The following is a 24,293-nucleotide window of genomic DNA, read 5'->3' on the forward strand; positions in this document are numbered from 1 at the left end:
GTGTGTGTGTGTGTGTGTGTGTGTGTTTGGCCAGGTGTTTCTTTGTCCATCTGGATGTAAGTGGTCAGATTTTGTCAAAATGATGTCAGTATGCACGATGGAGTCAAAATTTTAGAGGTGTGGTCAAACTAATTAGTACTGAGTGCTCATATCATAATGCAGTAATTAGAACACATTGACGAGCATTGTTACTGGTGTGATCCCATTCCATTGGGTTACGCAGTGATGAATTTCCCCAAGTTTGGATCGATAATGTGTTACTGCACTGCACTGCACTGCCGCTGCTGGTTTTCACAATCTGTATGTTACTCAGGGGATCATAAGCCGTTCGTTTATGGATCATCATCAGCAGGGTGATGGTTGAATCTAGTCCGGCCGGGCCAAACAGCAGTCTTATTCCCCATAATCCAGAAAAAAGACAAATCCAGTCATCTTATCAGAAAATTAGATGCTTCTCTGGCAAATTAAGATAAATGAAAAATAGGCTTTTTCTATTTTCTCCTTCCGCTCTTTATCACGCTTTGGGAATACAGCTGTGGTAAAAGGTTTAGAATAGCTGATGATGGTGTCAGCACATTGCAGCGCTTCGCTGTGCTGCAGGCAGGGTTAAAAAAAAATGTTTCTCAAAGCACAAAGGCCTAATGTGTGGGGCCTGTTGGTAACAGCTGAACGACCTCCAATGTGCATTGCCTGCTTGTTTGTATGTCCTGCATGAGTGCAGTGTTTAGGCCTGTTTCACCACTACAATGCCCAGATCTTCTGGAAGAAAGCTTTTTATTTTGTAATTGTTAAAAATAAAACCAGATTTAGGGTAACTGCATTACCAAAGCAAGCTGACAATTCATCTTTTAGGGCATAACTCATAACACAATTCATAACTTTGCATTACCAGACTGGTTGAAGTTTTGGCACGCTTGTGTTTAAATATTACACTTTAATGCAAGACGGTTGTGGTACCTAATCTGTCTGTTTTTCTCATGATTGTGAACGGACCAAAAACCAGTGCTGTCAACTGTTATTTTCACCAGAAACTTTGCTACACAACAGACAGAGAAAGGGGTCTGGATTTAACCCTCGACTCGTCTGTGCCAGAATAATTTTTTCCTCGTGCAAGTGGCATGGCTCGAGGGATCGCAGCATCAGTTTGTTAATTCAGCCTGAAATTTCTCTTGAATAATTGCATGGAATGCCGTGATTTATTTATTTATTTCTTTTTTTTTTAACACATCCAGAATAGGGCTGTGCGATATGACCAAAATCTCATATCCCGATATAAGAATTCTATCGTCCCGATAACGGCATAAATCACAAAAACGTAACATTTTCTGTAAATTCTGTGAATCTCGGGCAGCTCGACTTGCGGGAAGTGTTTCCAGCTGCGCGTCATGTACCTGGAGTCGAGTGTTTTAACCAATGCATGAAACTATACATTTTTAGACATAAGTTGTAACGGCCGCCGTTTTCTTTGTGAGTATTTATTACACGGCGTGCTGCGGGGAAAACACCTGTTATGACGTTTGAGTCTAAGGTTTATTTTTTAGCACCTGGCGGCTCTTTTTTTAAATTCTCATCCGTAAATAATCTGCTCTTTCAGTTTATTTTGAAAAGTCTCAACAGGATCTTGAGCTTTATTGTGAAAGGTTTATGTGGAACATAAACAAGCGGACACGCAATGCTGTTACCCTCCTTGTTGCTAACCACAACGCATAAAAACAGGCGCTTGTCCTTCAGTAGTGTGGTTATATTAAATATAAGAGAAAGAGATAACTTTAAGAAATTAATATAACCACTACAGTGACCATCAAAACGGTGAAAAAATATTGCCCTAAACAGTTTATTTTGTACGGAGCCCCCCAGGGGACATGGGAGAAAAAAAAATTACGGAGGAAGAAAAAAAAAAAATTAGGGAGAAAAAAAAAAATTAAGACGGACTTTTGCGAGATCTCGCAAAAGTATTGCGAGCGCTCGCAAAAGTATTGCGAGCGCTCGCAATAAGTATTGCGAGCTCTCGCAAAACTCCAACAATGGCGGCAGCTACTTAGTTGTAATATTACTCTTTCTGGGTCACAAAATACACTTTTAAGATATTTTGAGGCGTGAATGTAGTTGTGTAAACGTCAGATACCTGCTCGGTTTACAAGACATCACATATTTGCAAAAGAGCTCCGACGTTTTTGGAGATCTGACACCCACTAGCTCGAAGCTAACGGGCGGTCGAGACCTACTACAGCCGGGAGGAACACCGCTTTCCCGGCACATCGTGCCTCGACCTCCCGGTCGGCTTCGAGCTGGCGGCCTCCGAAGAATGCGGCTAAAACTTTTGCGAGATCTCGCAAAAGTATTGCGAGCGCTCGCAATACTTTTGCGAGATCTCGCAAAAGTCCGTCTTAATTTTTTTTTTCTCCCTAATTTTTTTTTTTTTCCTCCCTAATTTTTTTTTTTTCCTCCCATGTCCCCTGGGGGGCTCCGTAATTTTGCGACACCACGAAACAAACCATAGCGTAAAATGAAACGATAGACGTTTTTATATCGTCATCCGATATATATCGTTATATCAAACAGCCCTAATCCAGAATCTCTTAAAGTTTAATCCTACTGCATATGGTAATCAAAAAACTTTTCCTGTTGGTTGTTCCCTAGATTCATCTTGAGAAATACTGGATGCATTGCTAAGATAATATGGTACAAATATTTCTGTTTCCCTCAGGATGGATGTTACTGTGGTAATCCACTAACTTCTCATATACGACTATACTCAGGTCAAATTTTTAATGCCCTTCACTGCCTTAGTTTATAAACAGATTCCTGCAAAATGCTACTGTGCTAAAAATAAATGGAGAAGTTGAGTGTTTTCTACTAGTATGCCTGTTTAACATCACTGTGCCGATGTGCAGAGCCAGTAGCCCGGTTGAGGCTCTTGGTCTTATTAGAGGAACAGTAACTGTCTTAAGCTGATAAATGTGTTAAAACTTGGAAAAACAACAAAAGATACGGGCAATTTTAATGCAGAATATTTTTATCAAGATAATGCCTGTTTTATGGAGTGCCCTCTGAAGGAGTTTTTAATAGAAAGCTCCAGTATGTAATGCTTATTAGGTGCAAGTCATGCCTGTCAGTTTTGGTCTCGCTGCTGGTCTGGCTAAATGCTGTTCTTGCCAGCCTTTGCTGTGAAGTTGCTAAGAGTTGTCTGGTGAGTCTGTTTGGGCCTGCCAGTATACCCCCAATCATGCCAAATTCCCTGCATGAAAAAGATTAGCAGTGCTGAAGTTATTTTGCTGTACTAGGATAACATGCTATTATACAATCCGTTAATTATTTTATGGTTGAATTCGTTTTGCACTAGTAAGTCTTTCCTCCTCTTTTTTTTTTTCTCTCCACTTTCATTCTGATTGCATCCTGATTATTAGCCAGACATGAGCAGACCCATAATCATCCAGGCTGATGCTGCGCACAATCTGCAACTATATTCAGTGTTAGTGTTTACCATTCGGGTCTCTGCAAGCTTCTATTCGGTTTGCTAACCACCGCTCTTCAGCAATGCAGAGTGGTGGCCTAGTTCATGCCCTTTCAATGTAATTTTAGCTGTGTGTGAGTGTGCATGCATTGTGAACGCCGTCTATGTTTCCTGCTCCCTCATGCGCTTTTCTCTCTTTGTTCACTCCGTCTGTACGTCTTTAGTGATAGAACTGTAGTCATGACACACTAGCACAGCACTCTGGTCAGTGATGCTGTACTTTTACCTTTGGTGATGTATGTTTAGCTTCGCTGCACCTCTGGATGATGGTGTTGGCCTCAAGGGAGCTGGAGACAATACAGCCATTTTACAGTGTGGGTGTGATTGACACTTTGTGTTGCTCAGCCATTAGTGCAGATAAGTGGTTCAAACTGAGGAAATGTAGCTGGAGAACTGGATCCGAGAAGACAAGTTAAATGTCTTGTGGATTATGAAGACTGTTAGGCCTGCTGGGTTTAGTTTTTGTGGAGAAGACAAATTATTCACAAGTGCAAATCGAGCATAAATGTTACCATATTTTTTTTTCTCTACCTACTTGTTTATGGTGTTTATGGTAATTAATCAATTTTCTTAAAAGGAATTACAAATGAGTGCGTGACTCACACAAAAAGTGTGCAAGATGCTGTGGTTTATAAAGATAATTAATAATTCACCAATTTCCTGTCATTATTGATACTGTGTAAAGAGGTGAGTACTTGATAATGCAACAGTTCAACATAGAACTGCAGACATAAGCCATGATATTGCCTGGTCACAAAACAGTTGGAGTCAAATGTGTTCTCAATATTGGAAATGCTGTTTGGTTTAGGTGAGAGTGCACCAGAGAAAAACCTGCTGTTTCATATGGACACAACTGGATATCACAGTGGAATGTAATGGGGACCTGGCAGGTTAATGTCTGATTTGCCTGCATCTGTTACTTATGTTCTCACATGCAACTACTGTACACATGCACACACACAGACACATGCCTGGGGTTGAATAGAGTGTGTTTGTGTGAGTGAAGAGTCTCTAGACGGCTGCAGCTAAGTTTCTTTTCCTTGTTTTGATGTCCTCATCTGTTTCTTCAGGCAAAAGTCTCTGAAGCAAGGCCACAGCAGGAATCACATTTTCACTAAATCCTTAAAAAGTGCTAGAGGATATAGCATCTTTTCCAGAAGTATTTAGTGCCGAGTGGCAAAACTGTTGGAGCTCATTTATGAGATTCCTGTATTATCCACGAGTGGCAGTGGCGGGGCCATCAAGAGCCTTGTATCGGGTAGGATGAATGTTAGCAGTCTGAAAATTGTTTGGATTCAGCAAAGCATAAAGTTTGAGACAAGAGGAAAGATGAAAAATGGCCTTTAAATTATTCTGATTTTATTTTTACAGACTCTAGGTGTCTCACTCGGTGTTTTTTGTGCTTTCTTGCTGCTGGTATTGGTAAACGTCCTGAACTCTGTGACATATTAATTCAAAAAATGTTTAACCAAAGCTCTTCCATTAAAGATATAATGTTTCACTCCTCATGACAAATTGGCAGAAAATTTGGACTGTGCTTCACTTTTCCCATCACTGCTTCCCCTAAAATATTTCTACACTCCCGACATCGCTCTTCCTTCAAATACCTGTTCATTTTTTGAAGTAATTTTGATTTGATTTTTCCTATGGGAGTAAAGGATAGGATAATTATAAGCCACAAGGCTTCAGCCTATTCCTTTTTTGGTTACTGTTTGATTGAGTACTTTTATGTAAAATGATAATCTGTTGTTGTTGACTGAAATAAATATTTCACAATATTAAAAAAAAATGTTAGGGTGAAGCCTGAAAGTACACGAGGAAAGTGTTGGTGCACCCCTGCTAAAGACTAAACTCATCTGCCGCTCCCCGGGGTAATGAACAGTTTGAAAGCTTCATGTCTGATGGATTAGTTTCATGTATGTCCGGATGTATGTGGTGATATGTGCAGTGTTGTGCAAATCTCAGATGTTTGGGTTTTGATCAGTCATGTGCTGTCGTCAGGGAAGCGATTATCAGGGCCCAAAATTAATTCTGCAGCATGGCAGTAAGCCAGACGTACCCCCACAGCGAAAAAGATCCATCTTCAGGAACAAGAAGAACAAGTAGCTCTGCAGCAGATGCAACATCACAGTGTCAGTCTGGGATTGCATGAAGAGTGAAGACGGTGCGACCAGAGAACTGAGGCAACAATCTGCTTCCCAGGCACCTTAATAACTTCCACTCAAATGCACCAACTGTAGAAAAACTGCTGCTGGCAAAGAGTGGTTGATTTGGGGGTTTTCAGTTTGTTGGACATTGTATGGGTAATAAATGCAATTTATTCATAGCATGATTTTTTTGTGACTAAACATTTGCACAACGCTGTATATCTTCACACTTACAAACATATTTCTGTCCCCTCAGTTGCCAGGTATCTCAAGACAGTGACTGGGACAGACAATGACTCTAACAGATGAATGTAGTAATAATAATAATAATAATAATAATAATAATAATGACGATGATGATAAATTATTAAAAAAAATCAGATTACAGTTCCAAAATGTGCTGTTTAAGTCTCCGTTTTGGCAAGACCTTCTGAAGTGTCCTTGAGCAAATCGCTCAATCTCAGTCTCTTTTGTGGGGGCGCTGTTGTATCGGTAGCAGAAATTCACCTGGTGAGGAACAAGAGAAGAGAATTGACTTGAGGTTATCCATAGATTTTTACTTTCTTTATATTCCATTTTGTACTTTCACTCATGTCTGAGTGGGACGGCTGGATCCTGATCGCCATGCTGCTGTGTGTTAAAGGAAATCTGTAGCAGAGATGTTGGACAAAGATGACAAGGAAGTGATGAAAAAGGGGGGGAATGGCAGAGAGAGGGGTGTATCCATAGAAACATGAAGAACGCGTGATTTAGAGGGAGGGGAGGAGAAAGGAGGGATGTAGTTTGAAAGTGTTACAGCTACAAAACACTGGAACAAAATGGTAGGCCTGCAGCAGCATTTATCTAGCAGCTGAACTGATTGTGTTTTCCCTCACACTTAAGCTGGAAGTGCTGAATTATTTCACTGTTGTTAATTAAATTTGTAGGACAAAGGTGAAGTATAAAATGTAACAATAATGCTGATCTTTGCATGCGGGTTTATGTACCGGTTTTTCTGTCCATATGTAATATATAAACAGACAAGCAAACACGGCCACGTTTTTCTCCCTATATCACGTTTTTCTTTATTCCAGGGAACTTTTGGGTTAAAGGATCTTTGCTTGGGGTCGGTACAGTTTGACCTCTCGCAAATGGTGCAGGACGTCAGCGCTCACTACTTCTATCCTGCCGTTTTAAAATGGATTTGTCAGGTTCTGTGCGGTGCTGTCGTTTAATGTGCTGCATGTGTGCGCCTGTCAGACTGCTGATTAAACGTGAGGTTGAGGTTGATGCCGATATTTGTTTGTGTGGGTTAATACTAACGTTAACCTGTGAGGTCAAATGTTCGATGCTGCTGTCACTGTGTTTCAAACATGTCTAAAATGTCCTTTTAGGAGCTGCAGGCTTCTTAAATATGTCACAAAAGATGACACATTGCATCTCACGACTCATTTGAAATTGATGCTGGGAGATGAACACCAGCACGAAGTGAGAAATTGATGACCTCAAATGACGTAAACATACAGCTTAAACCACCTCTGCTAACCAGCAATAGTATGATTTCTTCATTATGTCAGCGTAGGATTTTTAGATATTATTATTATTATTATTATTATAATAATAATAATAATAATAATAATAATAATAATAATAATAATAATAATAATAATAATAATAAAACTCCTTTCATTAAAACAAACAAAAAAAAAAAAGTGTGGCTTCTGTATGAAGTACATTGCAACGGATTTACTTGTATAAGATCAGTGAGCAAGGACCAGCAACATAGTGTGTTGTCTTTGCAGGGTGCCAAGAACTGCAGTTCTGTGAGATGCCATGGGCGTCTAAAAGATGCACACAATGTGTCCTCTAGTTTGATGCCCATGGTGATATTGGAAAGCAACAGTTCAAGTTCAAGTGATGGTGCTGGAGCTTAGGAGTTTTTTCATTTTGCTCTTTGTTTCTTTACATTGGCTCTCACTGGTTGGTTAGGTTTAAACACCAAAGCTAAGTGGTTACGTTTGGGAAAAGATTCTGGTCTGTGTTCTGTTTGCATATCAAATGAATAATGTTTATCTGGTGCTTTTAGATGTTTTGGCAAGTGTCCCTTTTTAAGTGTTCCTATTTGATGTTGAGAATGAGACCCATGTTACTATTGTGAAAAATCAAGATTTTGGAACCTTTTTATTTTTGAACTAATACTGATACCAGTGACACTTTTATATAACTAAAATTTTAAATAACTCAGTACTTCTCCTTGAAGTTTTTTTTTTTTTTTTTAAATTATTTACGTGATTTTCCACACCAGACCAGCTGCCTCGGTCGCTGTCTAATCGTGTCTGCCATGTTGATTTTATAGTGTTTACGTGCTACGATTTATTTATTTATTAAATTTTTTTTTAATGGTTATGTCAGACTATTATTAAATCCAAACAGATAATTCAGATTCCTCTTGTTCTAAAAGTTCTACTTTATTTTTCTACACTTCCCTGTGCAGACAAAAACACACAAACAACAAAAAGATGGTCAAACAGATATTCATACTCCGTGTACCTTACTGCCTTAATATCACTTCAGTTTATAATGTTAGCACATAGCAATTATTATTCCTGGATAAACACTTGTGCTGAAGAATGTAATGCAAAAGGTAGAGGTTCATAATTCTCTCAGGTTAGACGTGATGCACAGCCTTGGTTTTAATGTGATCTACACTTTTGGTGATTTTATTTTTAATTTTTTTTATTCAACAAAACAAACATTTGCAGCATTTAAATAAAAATATATATATATTTTCTTTGCATTATTTCTTAAGTCAGGCAGTTTCATGGTATATCACACTATTATTAATGTTATTTTGGCAAAAGTGAACTTTTTTTTTTTTTGGTAGGTTTACACTATTATTTTTCTTTTAGGACAATACAGAAAATGTAACATTTTAATGTCATAAAAAAGAAATGAAACCTTAAAAAAAACACGCTTGTTTGAGTTGGCAGTTTCTAAGACCATGAACCTCAGTGGTTTGCATGCATTATATAGCTATAATTGCTAGACAGAATATGGGAACGGCTAAGGAAGACCTCACTCTGCACAGCTTGTGTGTCTGACCATTATCTACTAAATATTGTCACACATCGCTACTACCTTCCTTGTCTCTTATCCATTCTTTCTGTGGGTTAGTTGCCCCCTCCCTCCTTAACTTTGAATCTTTCCCTCTCCCTTAATTGTTGGTAAAAATAGCATGTGACTTTTGAATTCTGCCATCTGTTGGACTGAACATCAGTTTTAGATTCACTTGTGTACCATTTTCCTTCAAATATGAAAATGATTTTGAGTTTTCCACCTGTTGAATAAACGTAAGTTGGCTGCTTGTATGAATCTTCTGTCATGGCCCCCGTCTTAAGTTTAGTTCAGCTCTGCTTTTCCTTCATCCAAAAAACCCAAAACTGCATTACTGAAAACCAGTAAAATGTGTGGCTTTACATTTTAGGTGGGGGGAAGCTATAGAACAGAGCCAGCTGTAGCACTTCTCACAGCATTGAGCAATCCATCCATGTCAATTATGCTCTCGTTCTGATACCCCCACCCCCATTCCAAATAAATTAACACTCCTGGCAGCAACTTTCACAGCTACATCAGGCACAAAATAAGGCATGCTTCTTATTAAATATGGTGCATTTAGCAGTAAATTGCCTGCCACAAATATTTGAAAATCATGTATTATTTATTTAAATACTCTCCTCCCCAAACTTTGCATTCTCATAACTGTGACAGTCGTTTCAGTGCATTTGGGCATCACTACACCTATGCATACAATCAAAGCAATAAGCAGTCCACTCATGGTGACAAAAATTTGGCTATAGATCCAGTCCTTATGACGCTACATGCTGTCATGGGGTACAAGGTAGGCTACACCACAGACAGGTCGCCAGTCTGTCACGGGGCTTAGGGTTGGATATGACACTCCCATCCATCCATAAAGCCACTTTCTGTTTCCTCGTGTGTTGACTAAACGCTTGTTAGTGTGTCTACAGGAGAGCTGTGAAGTGTAGCTTTGTAACAAACTCAATTTTTGGACACAGATTATTCTGTTATCAGGAAAATTGTAGTTATTAGCCTATGTTGTCTGTTCCTCACCTGGTTACCCGTCGATATGGGTGAGCTTTGATCACAGGTAAATGAGGTCACGTGTCTTTTTTTTTTTAACCATAAAAAACATCTTGTCTTGGTCATAAGTTATTTTGGTTGATCTCTGCTCTTTTCTTCATCTGTTCTTTAATGTTATTGAAAGCAGCAGCAGAGCCCCTCTCAGCTGTTAGCACACCCTCATGCTACATGTCTAGCCAGTCACTTGAGATGTAATTGTTGTTGTGTTGTATTTTGTTTTGTATCATATGATTAGAATTATGTGCAATTCATACAGGTTCCTTTCAGTACCCTTCACAGTGCTCCATTTAATCCACTCACTGATATAACAGTATCTGAGAAATGTATATCATGGATTTGAGTACATTTCGTATACCGCTCCGCAGTACTGCGTAAAGACTTTTTTAGTAAGGGCTGTGAACACATCATGGCATACCTGGATGCAACTGTTTTTACCCCACAGTGATTAACACAGGTGATAACTGCTGTCGGACTATTGTGCTACTGTGTGTGTTTGTGTGGCCTTGTGAACACCAACATGCCATTCTTTTTCTTCTTTTGCTGCAGCCATGTTTGTGAAACCACAAAACAGAGTGAGATGGGTTTTGTGCTCGTTCTCCCTCACTCGCTCCCTGTTTTTTTTTCTACCTCTTTTCTGTTTTTCTCTTTCCAGCTCTCTTCCCCTCCCCCTATTTCTGTTCCTCTTTCCTCCTCTCTCTCTCTTTCATTCTCCCTCCCTCCTTGTCTCTCTCTCTCTCTCTCTCTTTTCTTCTCTCGCTCTGGGTTTCCATCATACTTTACCCCTCCCTCTCCTTTTTGCCTCTCTTTCTTTCTCTCTTCCTCTCTCACGTTGCACACTGCCCCTCCCTCTCTCACTCTTTCTCGCTCTCACGTTGCTCCCTGCCCCATCTCTCTCTCGCTCCCCCCCCCCCCCCCCCCCCCATCTTTTCTCTGTCTCGCTCTTCTGTCTCTCCCTCTCTTTCTCTTGCCTCTCTTCCTCTCCCTCTACATCCTCCCCTCCCCCACTGGTGCCTCTCATTTTCTCTCTCTCCCCTCTCTCACTCCACCATTTCACTCACTCACTCACTCCCCCTCCCATCCCTGTTCTCTTTATCTCCTCCCCTCCCTCCCCCTTCAATCCCTCTTTCATTCCATGCAATCATCTGTTCTTTCTCTCTCCCTCTGCTTCCTCTATTACGCCCCCATTTTGTCCTCTGCCATTTCCCTCTCTCCCTCTCTCTTTTTCCTCCATGTTCTTTCTCTTTTGTTGTTTACCACACTTCCATGACATTTATGATACAAACTTTATAAAAAAAACCATTTTTTTCTATCACAGAAAAACGAACCCATTAGGCAGGGGAACAATTATATTTCTAGAATAAAACCTACACCTTGAACACAATACTCTCCTTCCCAGTCACACACATTTTGCACATTATCTTCTTATTTCACTCGTCCATCTGTGGTGCCATTTACCGTACTCCTCTTCGCGTAGTTCCTGTAATGACCTGGCCCGAATCTACCATTTTTACCCCAAACACTGTAGTGGTTGCTTCTCTTCGGTAGCATTCAACAAGTGGCTTACTTGCTAGACTCCAAAACAACCCCAACTGCCAGTCATCGTCCTCAATGGAACATAAAGTACATTAACCAGGTGCTTTCCTCACCTATCAGGTTTAGGGTGGCCTCATGAGATGATGTGCTCCTTCAGCACAGCTGGGAGCTGCAGCCATTGATGGTTTGCTGTGGTTTTATGGGACAACTGATCTGTTTTTGTTTATATAGGAGGAGGATATATTTGAGTACGTAGAAGCTATTTTAGTCTGCACCAGTTCTTTTTTTTGTACATGAACGACATGTAGTGTTTGTCAAAGTTTAGAGGAGGAGTATTATTCTGACCTGGCTAAATCATCAGAATAAAACCTGTTAGAAAGCACATTAAAGACAAATGTTCAAACAATAATCCTGTTTACATAACCTCTCAGACAGTACACGTAGTAGTGGTAACAATAATTTTATTTTGGCACTTTTCAATACACTCAAGGTCATCTTACAGCATGAAATTAACAACAAAAGTAATATTAGGAGAAATTTAAAATCCTGAATGTAAAACATATTAAAAAACAAGCAAACATGATTATAGTTGATATGCTGATCTGAACAGGTAAGTGTTCTGTGATTGAAACTGTCAGAGTCCAGCTGATAGAGGTGAAGCGATGCTGTGTTCCAAAGACGAGGCGAACCTCAGCTTCTGGCACCCGTGGTGTTAAGTCTGATACATGGAACAGTCGGTAGAGTAGCTGAGCTGAGTATATGAAGGAGTGTGAGGATGAAGAAGGTCTGAGAGACACTGGGGTTGTCAAATCATTAAGCACTTTGAAAGTGAGGAGAAGAATCTGTACTGGATGCATTGGCGAATGGGGAGCCAATGAAGCTGGGTGAGATTATGTGTAATGTGATCGGTGGACTTGGTGCAGTTGATGATTCTTGCTGCAGAGTTATGTACCATTTGGAACCAATTAAGCAATTCTTTGGGGAGCCCAGAGAGAATGGCATAGAGGGAATAATCCAAACGAAAGGTGACCAGGGCGTGAACCAGAACTTGTGTGCTGAGTTGAGAAAGAAACAAGTGTAGTTTCGAAATGTTACATAGGTGGAAGAAGGCTGAACCTGAGACATTATTGGAGAGGGAAAAGGCTGAACCTGAGAGGAAGAGTATTTCAAGATGATTCCAAGACTTTTGACACTTTTTGCAAAAGTGTGGACTTAAGAACCACCTATAGAAACAACAAAAAATAGACTTTTGATTTAGGATCATTTCACGTTTACTGATGTCTAGTTTGAGCTGATTGATTATTTTCCCAGTGGTGATGGCCTGTAGGTCATGGCGAGGATAGAAGGGGGAAGAGAGGTGTTGGGTTTTGCAGAAATACAAAGCTGTTTGTCGTCAGCATAAAAATTAAACTGTTTTGTGAGATGGGGGGGAAAATATTTTCAAGATAAAGAAGATAAATTCATTATTTGCACAGAAAGATACCTGAGGGATACCATGTGTGACAGAGGCTGATGAAAAGCCTTATTTGTTTTTGTAAGTCTTGCCTTGAAAAAATCATTTATGTCAGAAAGTCTCCTTGATTCCAATATTGACCAGTTGTTGGCCAATATTGGAATGCGGAATGTAAAAAGTGGCACTGAGGTCAAAGAGGAGGAGGGTATTAAGAAAGCAGGTTTCTAGTGTGAGGAGATCAGTGGTGATTTTAACAAGCTGCTCCAAATATGTCTAGAATGGAATTGAAATGGCTTGGGTGGGTCTGAAGATGTGATGCCTCTATGCTTTCCAAAACTCAGGAAATGGATGAAAGGCTGGAAATGGCCCTATAGTTATTAAGGTTGTTGGAGTCAGATGATGAGCATGTTAATTTAAGTTTTAAAATCTGCTATGACTTTACAGCTCGTGGCTCAAATCGGTCAACAACTGCTTCACTGGGTGAATGGGTTAAATGCAGAGGAACTATTTCCCTATGGGGGCTAACACATACACATTATTATTATTATATCAGTTTCCTTCTTACTGGATCTTTGGTTCTCTCTCTCTGTTTTTGTTTTGTTGTTTTTTTTAATTAATGAGATTGTCAAAAAATTAATGAAAATCACAATTCGTTTTTACGGTAGGAAAGGTATTGGTTTCACATTGCTTTAGTAAGAACACAGCTGTAGCTAGTGTAGCTACCAGTATTAACTGATTTGACAGCACTGTTATAAGTACATTTGCCAAAGTATCATATCATCGCAGGTAAGATGCATTAAAATTCTTAAAATGCAAACTTGTGGATCCACAGATTTGCAGCAGCAATGTGGAGTTGAGATCACTGCTAGCAAATATAGCCATGGCTCTTCAGTGGCTCTCTGACAGGCTCTGTAGGTCAAAGGCAGGGAGATCTGTCCAGTCCATGTTTGGCTCTGTCCCACCTTGTGTCTTTTATGTGAATATAGCCAGATCCACATCAAGTCTGGATGCATTTGAGACAGACACCTGGCAGGATACATGGGAGAAGCCACGTTTGGTCAGATTTCACTTCCTGCTGCCGTTTGATTTTATCTTTAGGAAACTGCGACTGTTGCTGAACAGGAAAAAAAGTGTTCATTCGTTCTTGAGAATACAGCTTGCACATAAGGTTGGAAGATGCAGACTCTGCAACTCTTTCCCAAGTGTTTTGGCATTTCCAAATCTACATACCTTTGTGTTGTATATGTACTGCATCCTTTTCCATTTGTAAGTTTATTTGGCTTCACGGTTTGGTTTCTTATTATTTCAGGTCACAATTTCTCCTTAAGCATGTCTCCCTTCCTCTGACCATCTTGCTTTTAAATGCTTGAACTGTGAACAGGGCCCAAGAGAGTAGGAGTTCTAGCTGAAGCAGAAGTCACACCCCTCTGCATTTTGTAAAACTGCATTCAGAAATCATCCATTTAGTTTGTTCTTCATAGACAAATATGTATCGCTAATACTTTTCTTTGCATATGTAAAGCCAAAGTCAAGTAATTTTAAAGTAACTGATGGTTTTGTTTAAGTTTAAATGAGCAACACAATCTTGCATTAATTCTTACTGTGGAAAAAGTATGCAAAATGTTACATAAAGACTAGACTATATGCCATGATCCTCTCTGCTTGACTTGCGTTGCGTGACTGACAGGAAGTGTGCTGTAGTGTGACCAAAGGGAAAGTTAACTATTTTTGGAAAGTTTTATTTGGTAAATAAAAGCATGAAAATCAGTGAGGCTCAAAGTAGAGGCACCATAATACCTGCTCATTGAAGATTATTCTAAAACATAAATTGAACTTAAGGCAGGGAATGAATAATATGAAATCAGCTTATTATGGCAGCATATAAAAAAGACATACTTGAAGCATATCCACACAATATACCTTTTGCAGTTTACTTAAACAAGGGATAAGGGAAACAAAAATATGGGAAATGATGGATCGTCTGTAACTATTTCTTGTGGACCTTTTATGTTCTTGAGTAATCACAGAAGTGTTAAATTTGTTAATTTACAGAAAATTGTGGGAAGATTTGTTCCCAGTTCCTTTAGAGTCCAAGGTGACATTTTGCAGAGAACCAAAATATGCTGATTTTTATCAGGAACATTGTTGTAGTCTTGTTTCTGATTAATATTGTCTTGATTGCCTAATCAGTTAATAAATTAATCAAACCTAATATGTTTTGGGTTTTTTTCTCAACTTTGCATATTTGTGTCTTCATTAGAGCCTGACTGATATTTTGGTCCCCTGATATTATCAGCTGATATTGGCCTATTATACAGTATATACACTAGCCAGACACTTCATTAGGTACAGCTTGATAGTACCAGGTTTTACCGTCAGAACTGCTATAATTCAACATGGTGCTGTAAACATTCCTCAGAGGTTTTGGTCCAAACTGACATCATGGCGTTAATTGCTGCAGATTTGTCTGCTGCACATACGTGACAGCAATCTCCCATTCCACCACATACCAAAGGTGCTCTGTTGGATTGAGATCTGGTAACTGTGGAGACCGTTTAAGTACAGTGAACTTATTCTCATATTCAAGAAACAAGATTGAGATATTTTGAGATGATTTGAGCTTTGTGACACGTCATGTTATCCTGCTGGAAACAGCCATCAGAAGATGTGTGGTGGTCACAAAGGGATGGGCATGGTAACAGTACTCTTTAATACTGTTTAAATGATAATCGTTGGTAATAAAGGGCCCAAAGTGTATCAAAAAATATCCCCCACACCTTCACGTCACCTGGCCTGAACTGTTGATGCAGGGCAGGATGGATCTGTGCTGTAAATAGCGTTTGTGGATAGTTCAATAATTATCTGAACCAAAAAATCTAGTATTGGTCAGGCATCAGAATTTCTATCAAAGCTAAACTACAGGCATGAAAAGGGGTAACACTTTAGGTTTTCATAAAAAACACAGTAGCTGTACTTGGAGTGAACTCAGTCTCTGTAGACGTGTTCTGCGACAGGGGGGTGATGTGCGATTGATCTGATTGAAGGAAAGATTGTCACTTTTTATGGAAATGAATGTTGTGTACCCACAGTATGTTTTAGAGCAAACACTGCTTTGGCTCAAACACTCATTAATAATGTCTTCCAGTGTCTACAATTACAGTCATCTGTTGATTTATTTTTGGCAGCATCCACTGACTCACTCATGAGATTTTTGCATATTTTAAAATTTAAATAAATTCTTGGAAAAATGATTAAGTGATTGACAGACCCGTTTGTGTCTGTGATCAGAGTTTTATTGACAAAAACAGCGAGGTTGGTACCTTAGGCCCACTATTTACGTGAATCAGTAAAATAACAGATTGGTTGATAATAACACTAATAGTTTTTTGAGTCCTCAGTCTTTGTGGACTAATACACCAGTACAAAGTATTTCCTGCAAAGTGCATACAAGACACTATGCTGAATGTAAGTTTTTATATGTCTGTCGCCCTTTTTCTCATTTCGCTCCATAATTTGCAGCTTTCGCGTTGTCTCGCTTTCATCATTGGCAGGATATGCATGACCATTGTGGACCGTGAGGCCACCGTCTCGCCGCTCAACATCTATCTGATCTCTCCACGCATCCCATTTCACTGAAGGTGCCGTGGTCGTCAGATGACGTGAAAAGAGATGAAAGTTCTTCACACTTGAACTTTGACGTTTCCTCAGGCGTCAATCAGCAGCTCATTTTGTGTGTGTGTGTGTGTGTGTGTGTATGCATGTGCGTGTGATCCATGGGACTGTTTGATGCATAATTTCAAGCAGAATAATATCTCCGTGCTATTCTTTTACTTTTCATTGCTTCTTTTTCTTTTACCGCATTCTGCTCCCATCCCCCCGTCTCCTTTCTTTTTCTCTCTCTCTTTCTGTCTCCCCCCTCCCCTCTCTTTTCCTTGAGTATTCTTTCCTTTCAGTCTCTCCTCCTGCCCCCCCATCCATTTGCTCATCTCCTTGTCAGTCACCTTCCATCTCTTTCTTTCTCTCACCGTCTCTCTTCTTTCTCCTCTCTCATGTAACACGCTCGCATCCGAGACTGTGCACGAAACAATCTTCCAACACTTTCCCATACTCGTAAACCTCACTTGATCAATGAGAGAGTGAAAAGATACAGAGGGGAAGGCGCAGGGATGCATGGATGAAACACAGAGAAGAACTCAGCTGCAGATACAGGAAAAGAGACAGACAGGGATGTGCAGAAACAAAGATGAAGAATGACACACAAAGAAAGAAGAAAGGAGGGCGAGTTGCTTTGGTGGAGCCATAATTTCAGACGGATATGATGCTGATCTTGTTTTTGTTGTTGGTGTGTGCGTCTTTTGACTTTGATGTGACTTAACCTATTGATTACTGGACTGTCAAGGAACCTTGTGCATCAGTGCTGCGCCTGTGTATGCGTGTGTTTTTAAACCTACTGGCCACACGTGCTCATTTGGCTGCAAGAATATTTGGTTTGTTTAGTGTCTGCTCTGTGTTTGCGCTGGTGCGACCAGACTCGCTACCGAAACTGTGCTGAAGACTAAAGAGAAGGAGGCGGAGGGTAGCGTTAGCTCCGCCTCCTCACATCCCTCACGTATAAATAGGAGGCAAACATAGTCTATTCTCACTCAACACTCGCACTGAAGAATGAGATCCTTGAAGCACCTGAAACCTCACAGCAGGAGGAGCGTGGTGAGTTCACTGGCTCTCGCTTGTAGCATGTTAAGTGGTAGTTTGCTGAGGTGGTGGGCAACGTGGGTTTGATCCCGGCAAAGCTGAAATGATACAGATAGAAAACTGCCATCAGAGATGCTTTGATTGTATCTGGTTTTCTTTTGTTTGTAAAGTTCCTTTCTGTGGAGTCTTTTTTATTCTAAATGAAGAGCTGCCACTTGCATTAACTTATCGCAATCTCTGTTTGAGCTTTTAAAAAAAATCTTTCTCCCAAACTCTTCTTCGGTGTCATCTTTTTGTCTTCTTCACTTTTTGTTTTTATCTTTCATTGAGTGTCTGGCTTTCATTTTGGCATTTTCCTTTCTCCTTCTGTCTCCTGGTTGCTCACTGCCTCTCCCTCCCTCCCTTTCCCTCTGTCTCTACATGTCTTTCTTTTTCTTTCTTCCTCTTGCTCTCTTTTGCCTGCTGCCTCACACTCACCCTCTCACTCTTTCACTCAGCCCTCTCCTCCTCCCCCTCCCTCTCTTATGTGTGTGTCTCTCTCTCAGCCTTCCTCCTTCCCTCCTGCCCACCCCCTCCTTCTCCTTATCTCTCCTTCACTCTCCCTTTACCTTACATTTTCTCCTTTTTTTTCTTTTTTTCCTCTCCCTCCTCCCTTTCACTAGACTCTTGCATGCTCTAAGCTCTCACTCGCTCACTCTTTTTCCTGCTTCTCTCCCTCCCTCCCTCCATCTCTGTCTCTGCTTCTGTTCTCACTCTGCTCTCCAGTGTTTTTGTCTTATCTTGTGCTTTTCTATTCTTTTTTCATTTCTTAATCTTGCTCAGTTTTCATTCTTTTCTTTTCTTTTTTCTTTCTTGCACTTGAATGTGTGTTTGTGTGGAGATCAGTAGGCCATCTAATCCACCACCCCACACACACACACACACACACACACACACACACACACACGGTTAGCACGTTGGATTAGGATGCTGTCTTTCATAGTTCCTGTCTCTCCAGATCTGAAGGTTTGTTTTTGGACACTGTTCATTCAGGTTGACTACTTGTACTAGGAAGAGTGATTTGGGGATAGATTTGCCTCAGTGGGAGGAAATGTCTGCTTTTGCGCATCCTTTCTAGTGATGTAATAAACAGCTCCTGAAAATCTAAATTGTTCTTACTTTTTCTCCTCTCTGTCAGCAACTAGCTCAAATAATCTGATCAGATGAGTCTCACCACCTTTTTTTCTTCAGTAGCTCATTTTTAATGGAGTGGAGGATGGTGCACAGTAGTTCACATTGAAAACATAACTTCCTGCCTTTATAAAAATTTACACTGAGCTTGATTTTTGTTCCCCTCTACAACACTTGGCAATAAAAAACATTAAAATGCTGATCTCTTTACAAACAGTTTGTCTCTTTCCTGTTCCAGGAGGAGGCGAGCCGGCGCCTGGGTAGATGTGAGCCCAAGGTAATGGCCAGGCTGGTGGACATAGGCACACAGACAGATCCAGTAGTTGTGCTGTCCTTGGCCCAGGCCGCCGTGCTAGGTCTCATCTCCCAGAATGAAGTATTCGGAGCTACCATTGCACCAAACGGCTTCTACACTGGTGAACCAAAAGAGTCCCCTGCACCCCCAGTAGACGGAGTTGACTACGAGTACGCAGACCAACTTATCGGCGCCAACGGAGATTATCTTGGAGAAAACTTGGGAGAAGACGGTCAGATGCAACCAAGCTGCAGCCAGCGGCGGTGGCAGCAGGGGCCGCCTCAGCATCCAGATGGGAAAATGGTGGTCCCCGATCGTCATGGCCTTCAAGCAGGTGACATGTCCTCTTCCCACGTGAAAGGGGAAGGGATGAACTCTGGAATGTCCTCCTGTGTCCACATGCTGAACAATATGGCTCCCAGAGGTGGTCTGGTTCAAGTAGATCCGGCCACCCTGAGAGGCACCAACAAGAACTGTGCAGAATGTGAGCGGGAAGCTACAAACCAGCAGCAAGCCAACACACATGTCCACCCTCCTCCCCCCCAGGTGGCCCACAGAGGACCGGAGCAGGGCCACAGAGGACTGCAGGCCCAGCGCCCGATGGGGGGCCACGGTCGAGGTGGTAGAGAGGATGAAGAAGAGGTAGAACACCAGGGGAACACAATGATGAAACCCACACAGCAGGAGGAAGCTATCAGCAGCTACTTCCAGACCAGTGAAGTGGGAAGCTACGATTCTACAGAGATGGGAATGGGGGGCGAGTATGAAGACAGCAGCCAGAGTATGATGTGGACAGACGGGAGTGCGGCAGGGCAGCATCCCCAGCCTCCACACCCCCAGCCTCCACGTAGACACGGTGGCCGTAGAGTAGACCGGCTAGATATCAACATCCAGATTGATGAATCCTACTGCGTAGACGTGGGAGACGGTTTGAAACGCTGGAAGTGTCGCATGTGTGATAAATCCTACACCTCTAAATATAACCTGGTCACACACATCCTGGGCCACAACGGCATCAAACCGCATGCCTGTCCACATTGCGGAAAGCTTTTCAAGCAGCCCAGTCACCTCCAAACCCATCTGCTAACCCACCAAGGTACGCGGCCTCACAAGTGCACAGTCTGCAAGAAGGGCTTCACCCAGACCAGTCACCTGAAGCGACACATGCTGCAACACACCGACGTAAAGCCCTACAGCTGCCGCTTCTGCCGCCGTGGCTTCGCCTATCCCAGCGAACTGCGAGCGCACGAGGTGAAGCACGAACGAGGCCGCTGCCATGTGTGCTCGCAATGTGGCATGGAGTTCCCCACCTATGCTCACCTCAAACGCCACCAGACCAGCCACCAGGGTCCCCACACCTTCCAGTGCACCGAGTGTAATAAGTCTTTCGCCTACCGTAGCCAGCTCCAGAACCACCTCCTGAAGCACCAGAGCCCGAGGCCTTACACCTGCTCCCAGTGTGGCCTGGAGTTTGTGCAACTCCACCACCTACGTCAGCACTCGCTCACCCATAAGGTATCTGACTGCTCAAGTTGCACACATGCTGTAAATTTTACCTGTAGATCAGTATTCGGCAGAGAGGTTGTTTTTCCTTTGGCTTGTACAAAAATATTGAATGCTTTGATTCTCTTTTTTTTAATAGAGAGTCAAAACAAACTAACATAAAAAAGATAATTTGCATCTGCAGTTCATATATAATTCACCTTAAGCCTTGGGTGTAGTTAACAGATACGAGCATCCACCTATCTGGCATCCTTTGTTGTCTTTGTCAGATTCATCTTGTTACAAAAACACATGATTTTAAGGTCAAAATAGAATCAACGTATCAGTCTAATATAAGGAATTTAGCCCCTGGATTTAGTATGCTTATAAAAAATAACAGCTGGTAGAGGCTCGAGCCCCCACCTGCAACCACAAATTGGATAAGTGCAAGAAAAAAGATGGATGGATGGGAAAAAAGAAACTATTCCATCAACATGGTAATGCTAGACTTTTCTGTGTGGCTTTTTTTTCCATTCATTTGAAATCTTTAATAATGTAGTGCCAACAAGTCACGATGAGGAAATGTATTTTTCTTTTTTATATTGAGTCACTTTAAGTGGTTAATTGCCCAGTGAATAGAATAAACTCCAGGTGGGTCATAGAAACAAGAAGAAATTTGAGTTTCTAGCCTTGAATAATTTTTTTTAATGGCAACAAAACCAAGTCTTGAGTTGTTAAGCAAATAGTATCAATTCTCATGTGAAATATGTTTTCGTTGATGCCATTTTCCCTGTGTAAATGCTGGTAAATCTTTGCAAAGGCTTCATCAGCAGTTAGAAACACAGCACTTAATCAAAATGGTGAAAAATCAAAGGAAATTAGAAGCATAGTAGAATTATCTGGCAAATGTTGCATTTTTAGAAAGACCTTCAATCTCCTTGTCACGCTTTTTCAACCCTTGCTGTTTCCCACACTTTCACACAGGTGGGGAAGAGAGAGATGAAGGTGCGTCGGATTACCTTGTGCTTGTATTTGTGATCATTCTTGGTTATTCTAAAATCAGTTCCTTTTGAATGAGACTTTTTTTTCCCGCCCCAACTTTTAGTCATGCCTAGTGGGTGAAGGAATAGAAGATAGCTGACAGATAGAAATCCCACACGGTGACAAATGAAAATGCTGTGTTGCTAGGGACGGGCTCAAATGTGCTTTCTACTGGGGCAACAAAAACCCAAAGCCACGTTCATCATCAAATTGAAAGTGATGAGAGCAGTGAATGTTCTCAGTGGAGAGAGAATATTCTCTTTTGTGGCTTGTTTGAGCTGGTTGTCTGTTCACTGCTCCCCCTGGTGGACAACGTCAGCTCAACCCATTTGCCGTGCAGACAGTGGGCAGACGGACAGTCTGCCAGATTTGTCTGCTTATACAAACACTGTCTCTCGACCCACTAGTGTCCCGTAATACATATTTGTTCCTCGCAATAGCCTTGAATCCGCTCATTCAGTCGCAGGTTTTTGTCTACTGACACTGACTGCAGAGTGGAGTGCAGGAGGCAGCAGCACATTCATTGAGACAGGCCTCAAGGCCTTAGATGACAGTTGTCTGCTCCTGTGACCCACTGCATGTGTTTGAGAACGTTACAGCAGCTGAATAAAGATGATTCAAAGGGCCTTTTTCCTGTATTCTAGTGATCTCCTTTGGTACACCTAAAATGGCTGCCATAGATTTTGATACGGTTGGAGGAATGAGCAATAACTTGCAGGCAGGATTAAAATATTGCCCTGACATTGTATGCAGGATGGTGACTCTTTGGCCACCCTGTTTTACATGCATGTTATACTCTTGCTGTTGTTTTTGTAGGTAAAGTTGTATAATTTAGTTGTTGTTTCAGACAGATACTCTTGGATCTGTATCAGTGAGAGCCGATGTCTTTACTTAGGTCATCTTAAGCACACAGCTCTGTCTGTGAGCACCAAAGCCCCGCCCACCTGCTCTGTGACCCTTCTGTTTACAAGGGCCAGCAAATCGGAAGAAGCGGCTTGTTTCAGACGCTGGCTGTCAGCACCAAAGTCCAGCATGAGATAAATTTAAATAGTTTTGTATTACGACACATACAAAGCTATTTTATTATAGTCCAAGAATAACATTATTAAGCTGGAATAGCATAGGAGCATAATAGGTTCTCTCTCAGCCACATTAACCTGATATTAAAAGTGTTAAAAAAAATATGCTGACTGCTCAGTAATTTTTCTTTCCTTTGGTAAAAAATGTAAGGAAATTTAGTCACAATGCAGATTTAAAGATAGCCTGGAATGTGAAACTCACACTGAATCTGAAAATATGTGTCTGCGTGCTCAGGTTTGGGTGTGTTATGACTTGGAAAAGCAGTGAGCTTTTAGACCCCACACATTCAAATTAATCAGTATATCTGCCAACGTCTCACACTCTTGGAAGCAAACAGAACAGCTATTGCTGTATTTGACTGATGGACCTTTGTCTTCTCTTTGCACTCTGCAGGGGATGAAAGGCCACAAGTGTGACGTGTGTTCCCGAGAGTTCACCCTGTCTGCCAACCTGAAGAGGCATATGCTCATCCACAACAGCGTCAGGCCCTTCCAGTGTCACGTTTGCTTCAAGAGCTTCATCCAGAAACAGACCCTCAAGACCCACATGATCGTCCACCTGCCTGTGAAGCCATTCAAATGCAAGGTGCGTATTTTAACTCCAGACTGATAGCAGAGTGTGCAGGGCTGTTTAATTAACTGGCGTGAAATTAGTTGTGATGATGCATTTTTAGTTTCTATCGATTTACTTTAACGTAATAGGATTATGAGGGAGAAGAAAGTGCTCCTAGAAAGCATCTCATAAGCGTCTTATAACCTGATATCAGTACGTTTTCTAAAATTAAATGAGAAGAAAATCCCAGACACGAGAGGCCACTATCGCCAGGCAGGATGCTTTTATCACATCTGGTATAAGTTTTTTCTCTGTTTATATCAGTGCACCTAAATTATTTTTTTTGTATACTTTTTTCCAGGTTTGTGGCAAGTCTTTCAACCGAATGTATAACCTTCTGGGTCACATGCATCTCCATGCTGGCAGTAAGCCCTTCAAGTGTCCTTACTGCACCAGTAAGTTCAACCTGAAAGGAAACCTCAGCAGGCACATGAAGGTCAAACACGGCATGGATGTCTCACCAGAAGGACAAGGTTAGGCTCACTTTTTTTTAACATTAATATCAACCTTACTTTCTATCATATGCATTTACTGTGAAAGGGATGGATCCTTATATTAAAAATGGCCAAACTTTCATATGTCATAGAACAACAAAAATGTTGCACCTTTTTTACAGTTATTTTTGCGCTAATATTGGATAATAATTTACAGATAAGCACATTAGCCAGGTGTTTTATACTGTTTCAAAAGTAGATGTTTGCAGAAGGTTCAGTTAATGACATCAGTGCATGTACAAGTAATCCCATATGAGCCAAAGCTCAGGCTTCGCACAGCTCTCAGTGCTGTTCCAAACAGTCTTTTTTCCTACTCTTGAATCTGTGTCAGTGAGAGCAGATATCCCTAAAATGGTCATCTCAGGCACACAGCTGTGGCACCTCCTGTTCAGACGTTCTGTTTGCATCAGGCCACAAGTCAGAGGAAAATTGCCTAAAAGCAAGAAGATCTGAAACGGCTTGTTTCAAATGCGGGGGACACCAAAGCCCAGTATAAGATAAATGAGGATTATTTTAAACTATGAATGCAAAGAAGAAGTAGAAATATGGAGCTGAAAGTGAGCTTTTTCTATCCATCTGCCCAACCACCTATTAATCTTCCATTTATACAAAGTCAGCTCATGGTGGCAGCAGGTTAAGC

The 24,293-nt window shown here is 41.2% G+C and overlaps 1 protein-coding gene across 2 annotated transcripts in view; it reads left to right on the forward strand.

Moving 5' to 3' along the window:
* znf710b (zinc finger protein 710b) overlaps nucleotides 1-24,293 on the forward strand; it is a 29,547-nt gene that overhangs the window by 2,087 nt on the left and 3,167 nt on the right. The window contains exons 1-4 of one of the 2 annotated variants that reach the window (XM_086273650.1): nucleotides 16,724-17,494; nucleotides 18,888-20,459; nucleotides 22,941-23,132; nucleotides 23,461-23,632. In XM_086273650.1, coding sequence (XP_086129776.1) covers nucleotides 17,450-17,494; nucleotides 18,888-20,459; nucleotides 22,941-23,132; nucleotides 23,461-23,632 — 1,981 coding nt within the window. In that variant the 5' untranslated portion in view covers nucleotides 16,724-17,449. Of the gene's footprint in view, nucleotides 1-16,723; nucleotides 17,495-18,887; nucleotides 20,460-22,940; nucleotides 23,133-23,460; nucleotides 23,633-24,293 lie in introns of those variants that run through there. The other variant, XM_086273673.1, reaches the window with a different exon arrangement.

This window comes from Aulonocara sp. 'chitande type north' Nkhata Bay, linkage group LG1 (genome assembly GCF_057382095.1).
Source record: "Aulonocara sp. 'chitande type north' Nkhata Bay isolate Kocher_YH1m ecotype deep benthic linkage group LG1, A_spYH_male_GT1.1, whole genome shotgun sequence".
NCBI classification, from domain to species: Eukaryota; Metazoa; Chordata; class Actinopteri; order Cichliformes; family Cichlidae; genus Aulonocara; species Aulonocara sp. 'chitande type north' Nkhata Bay.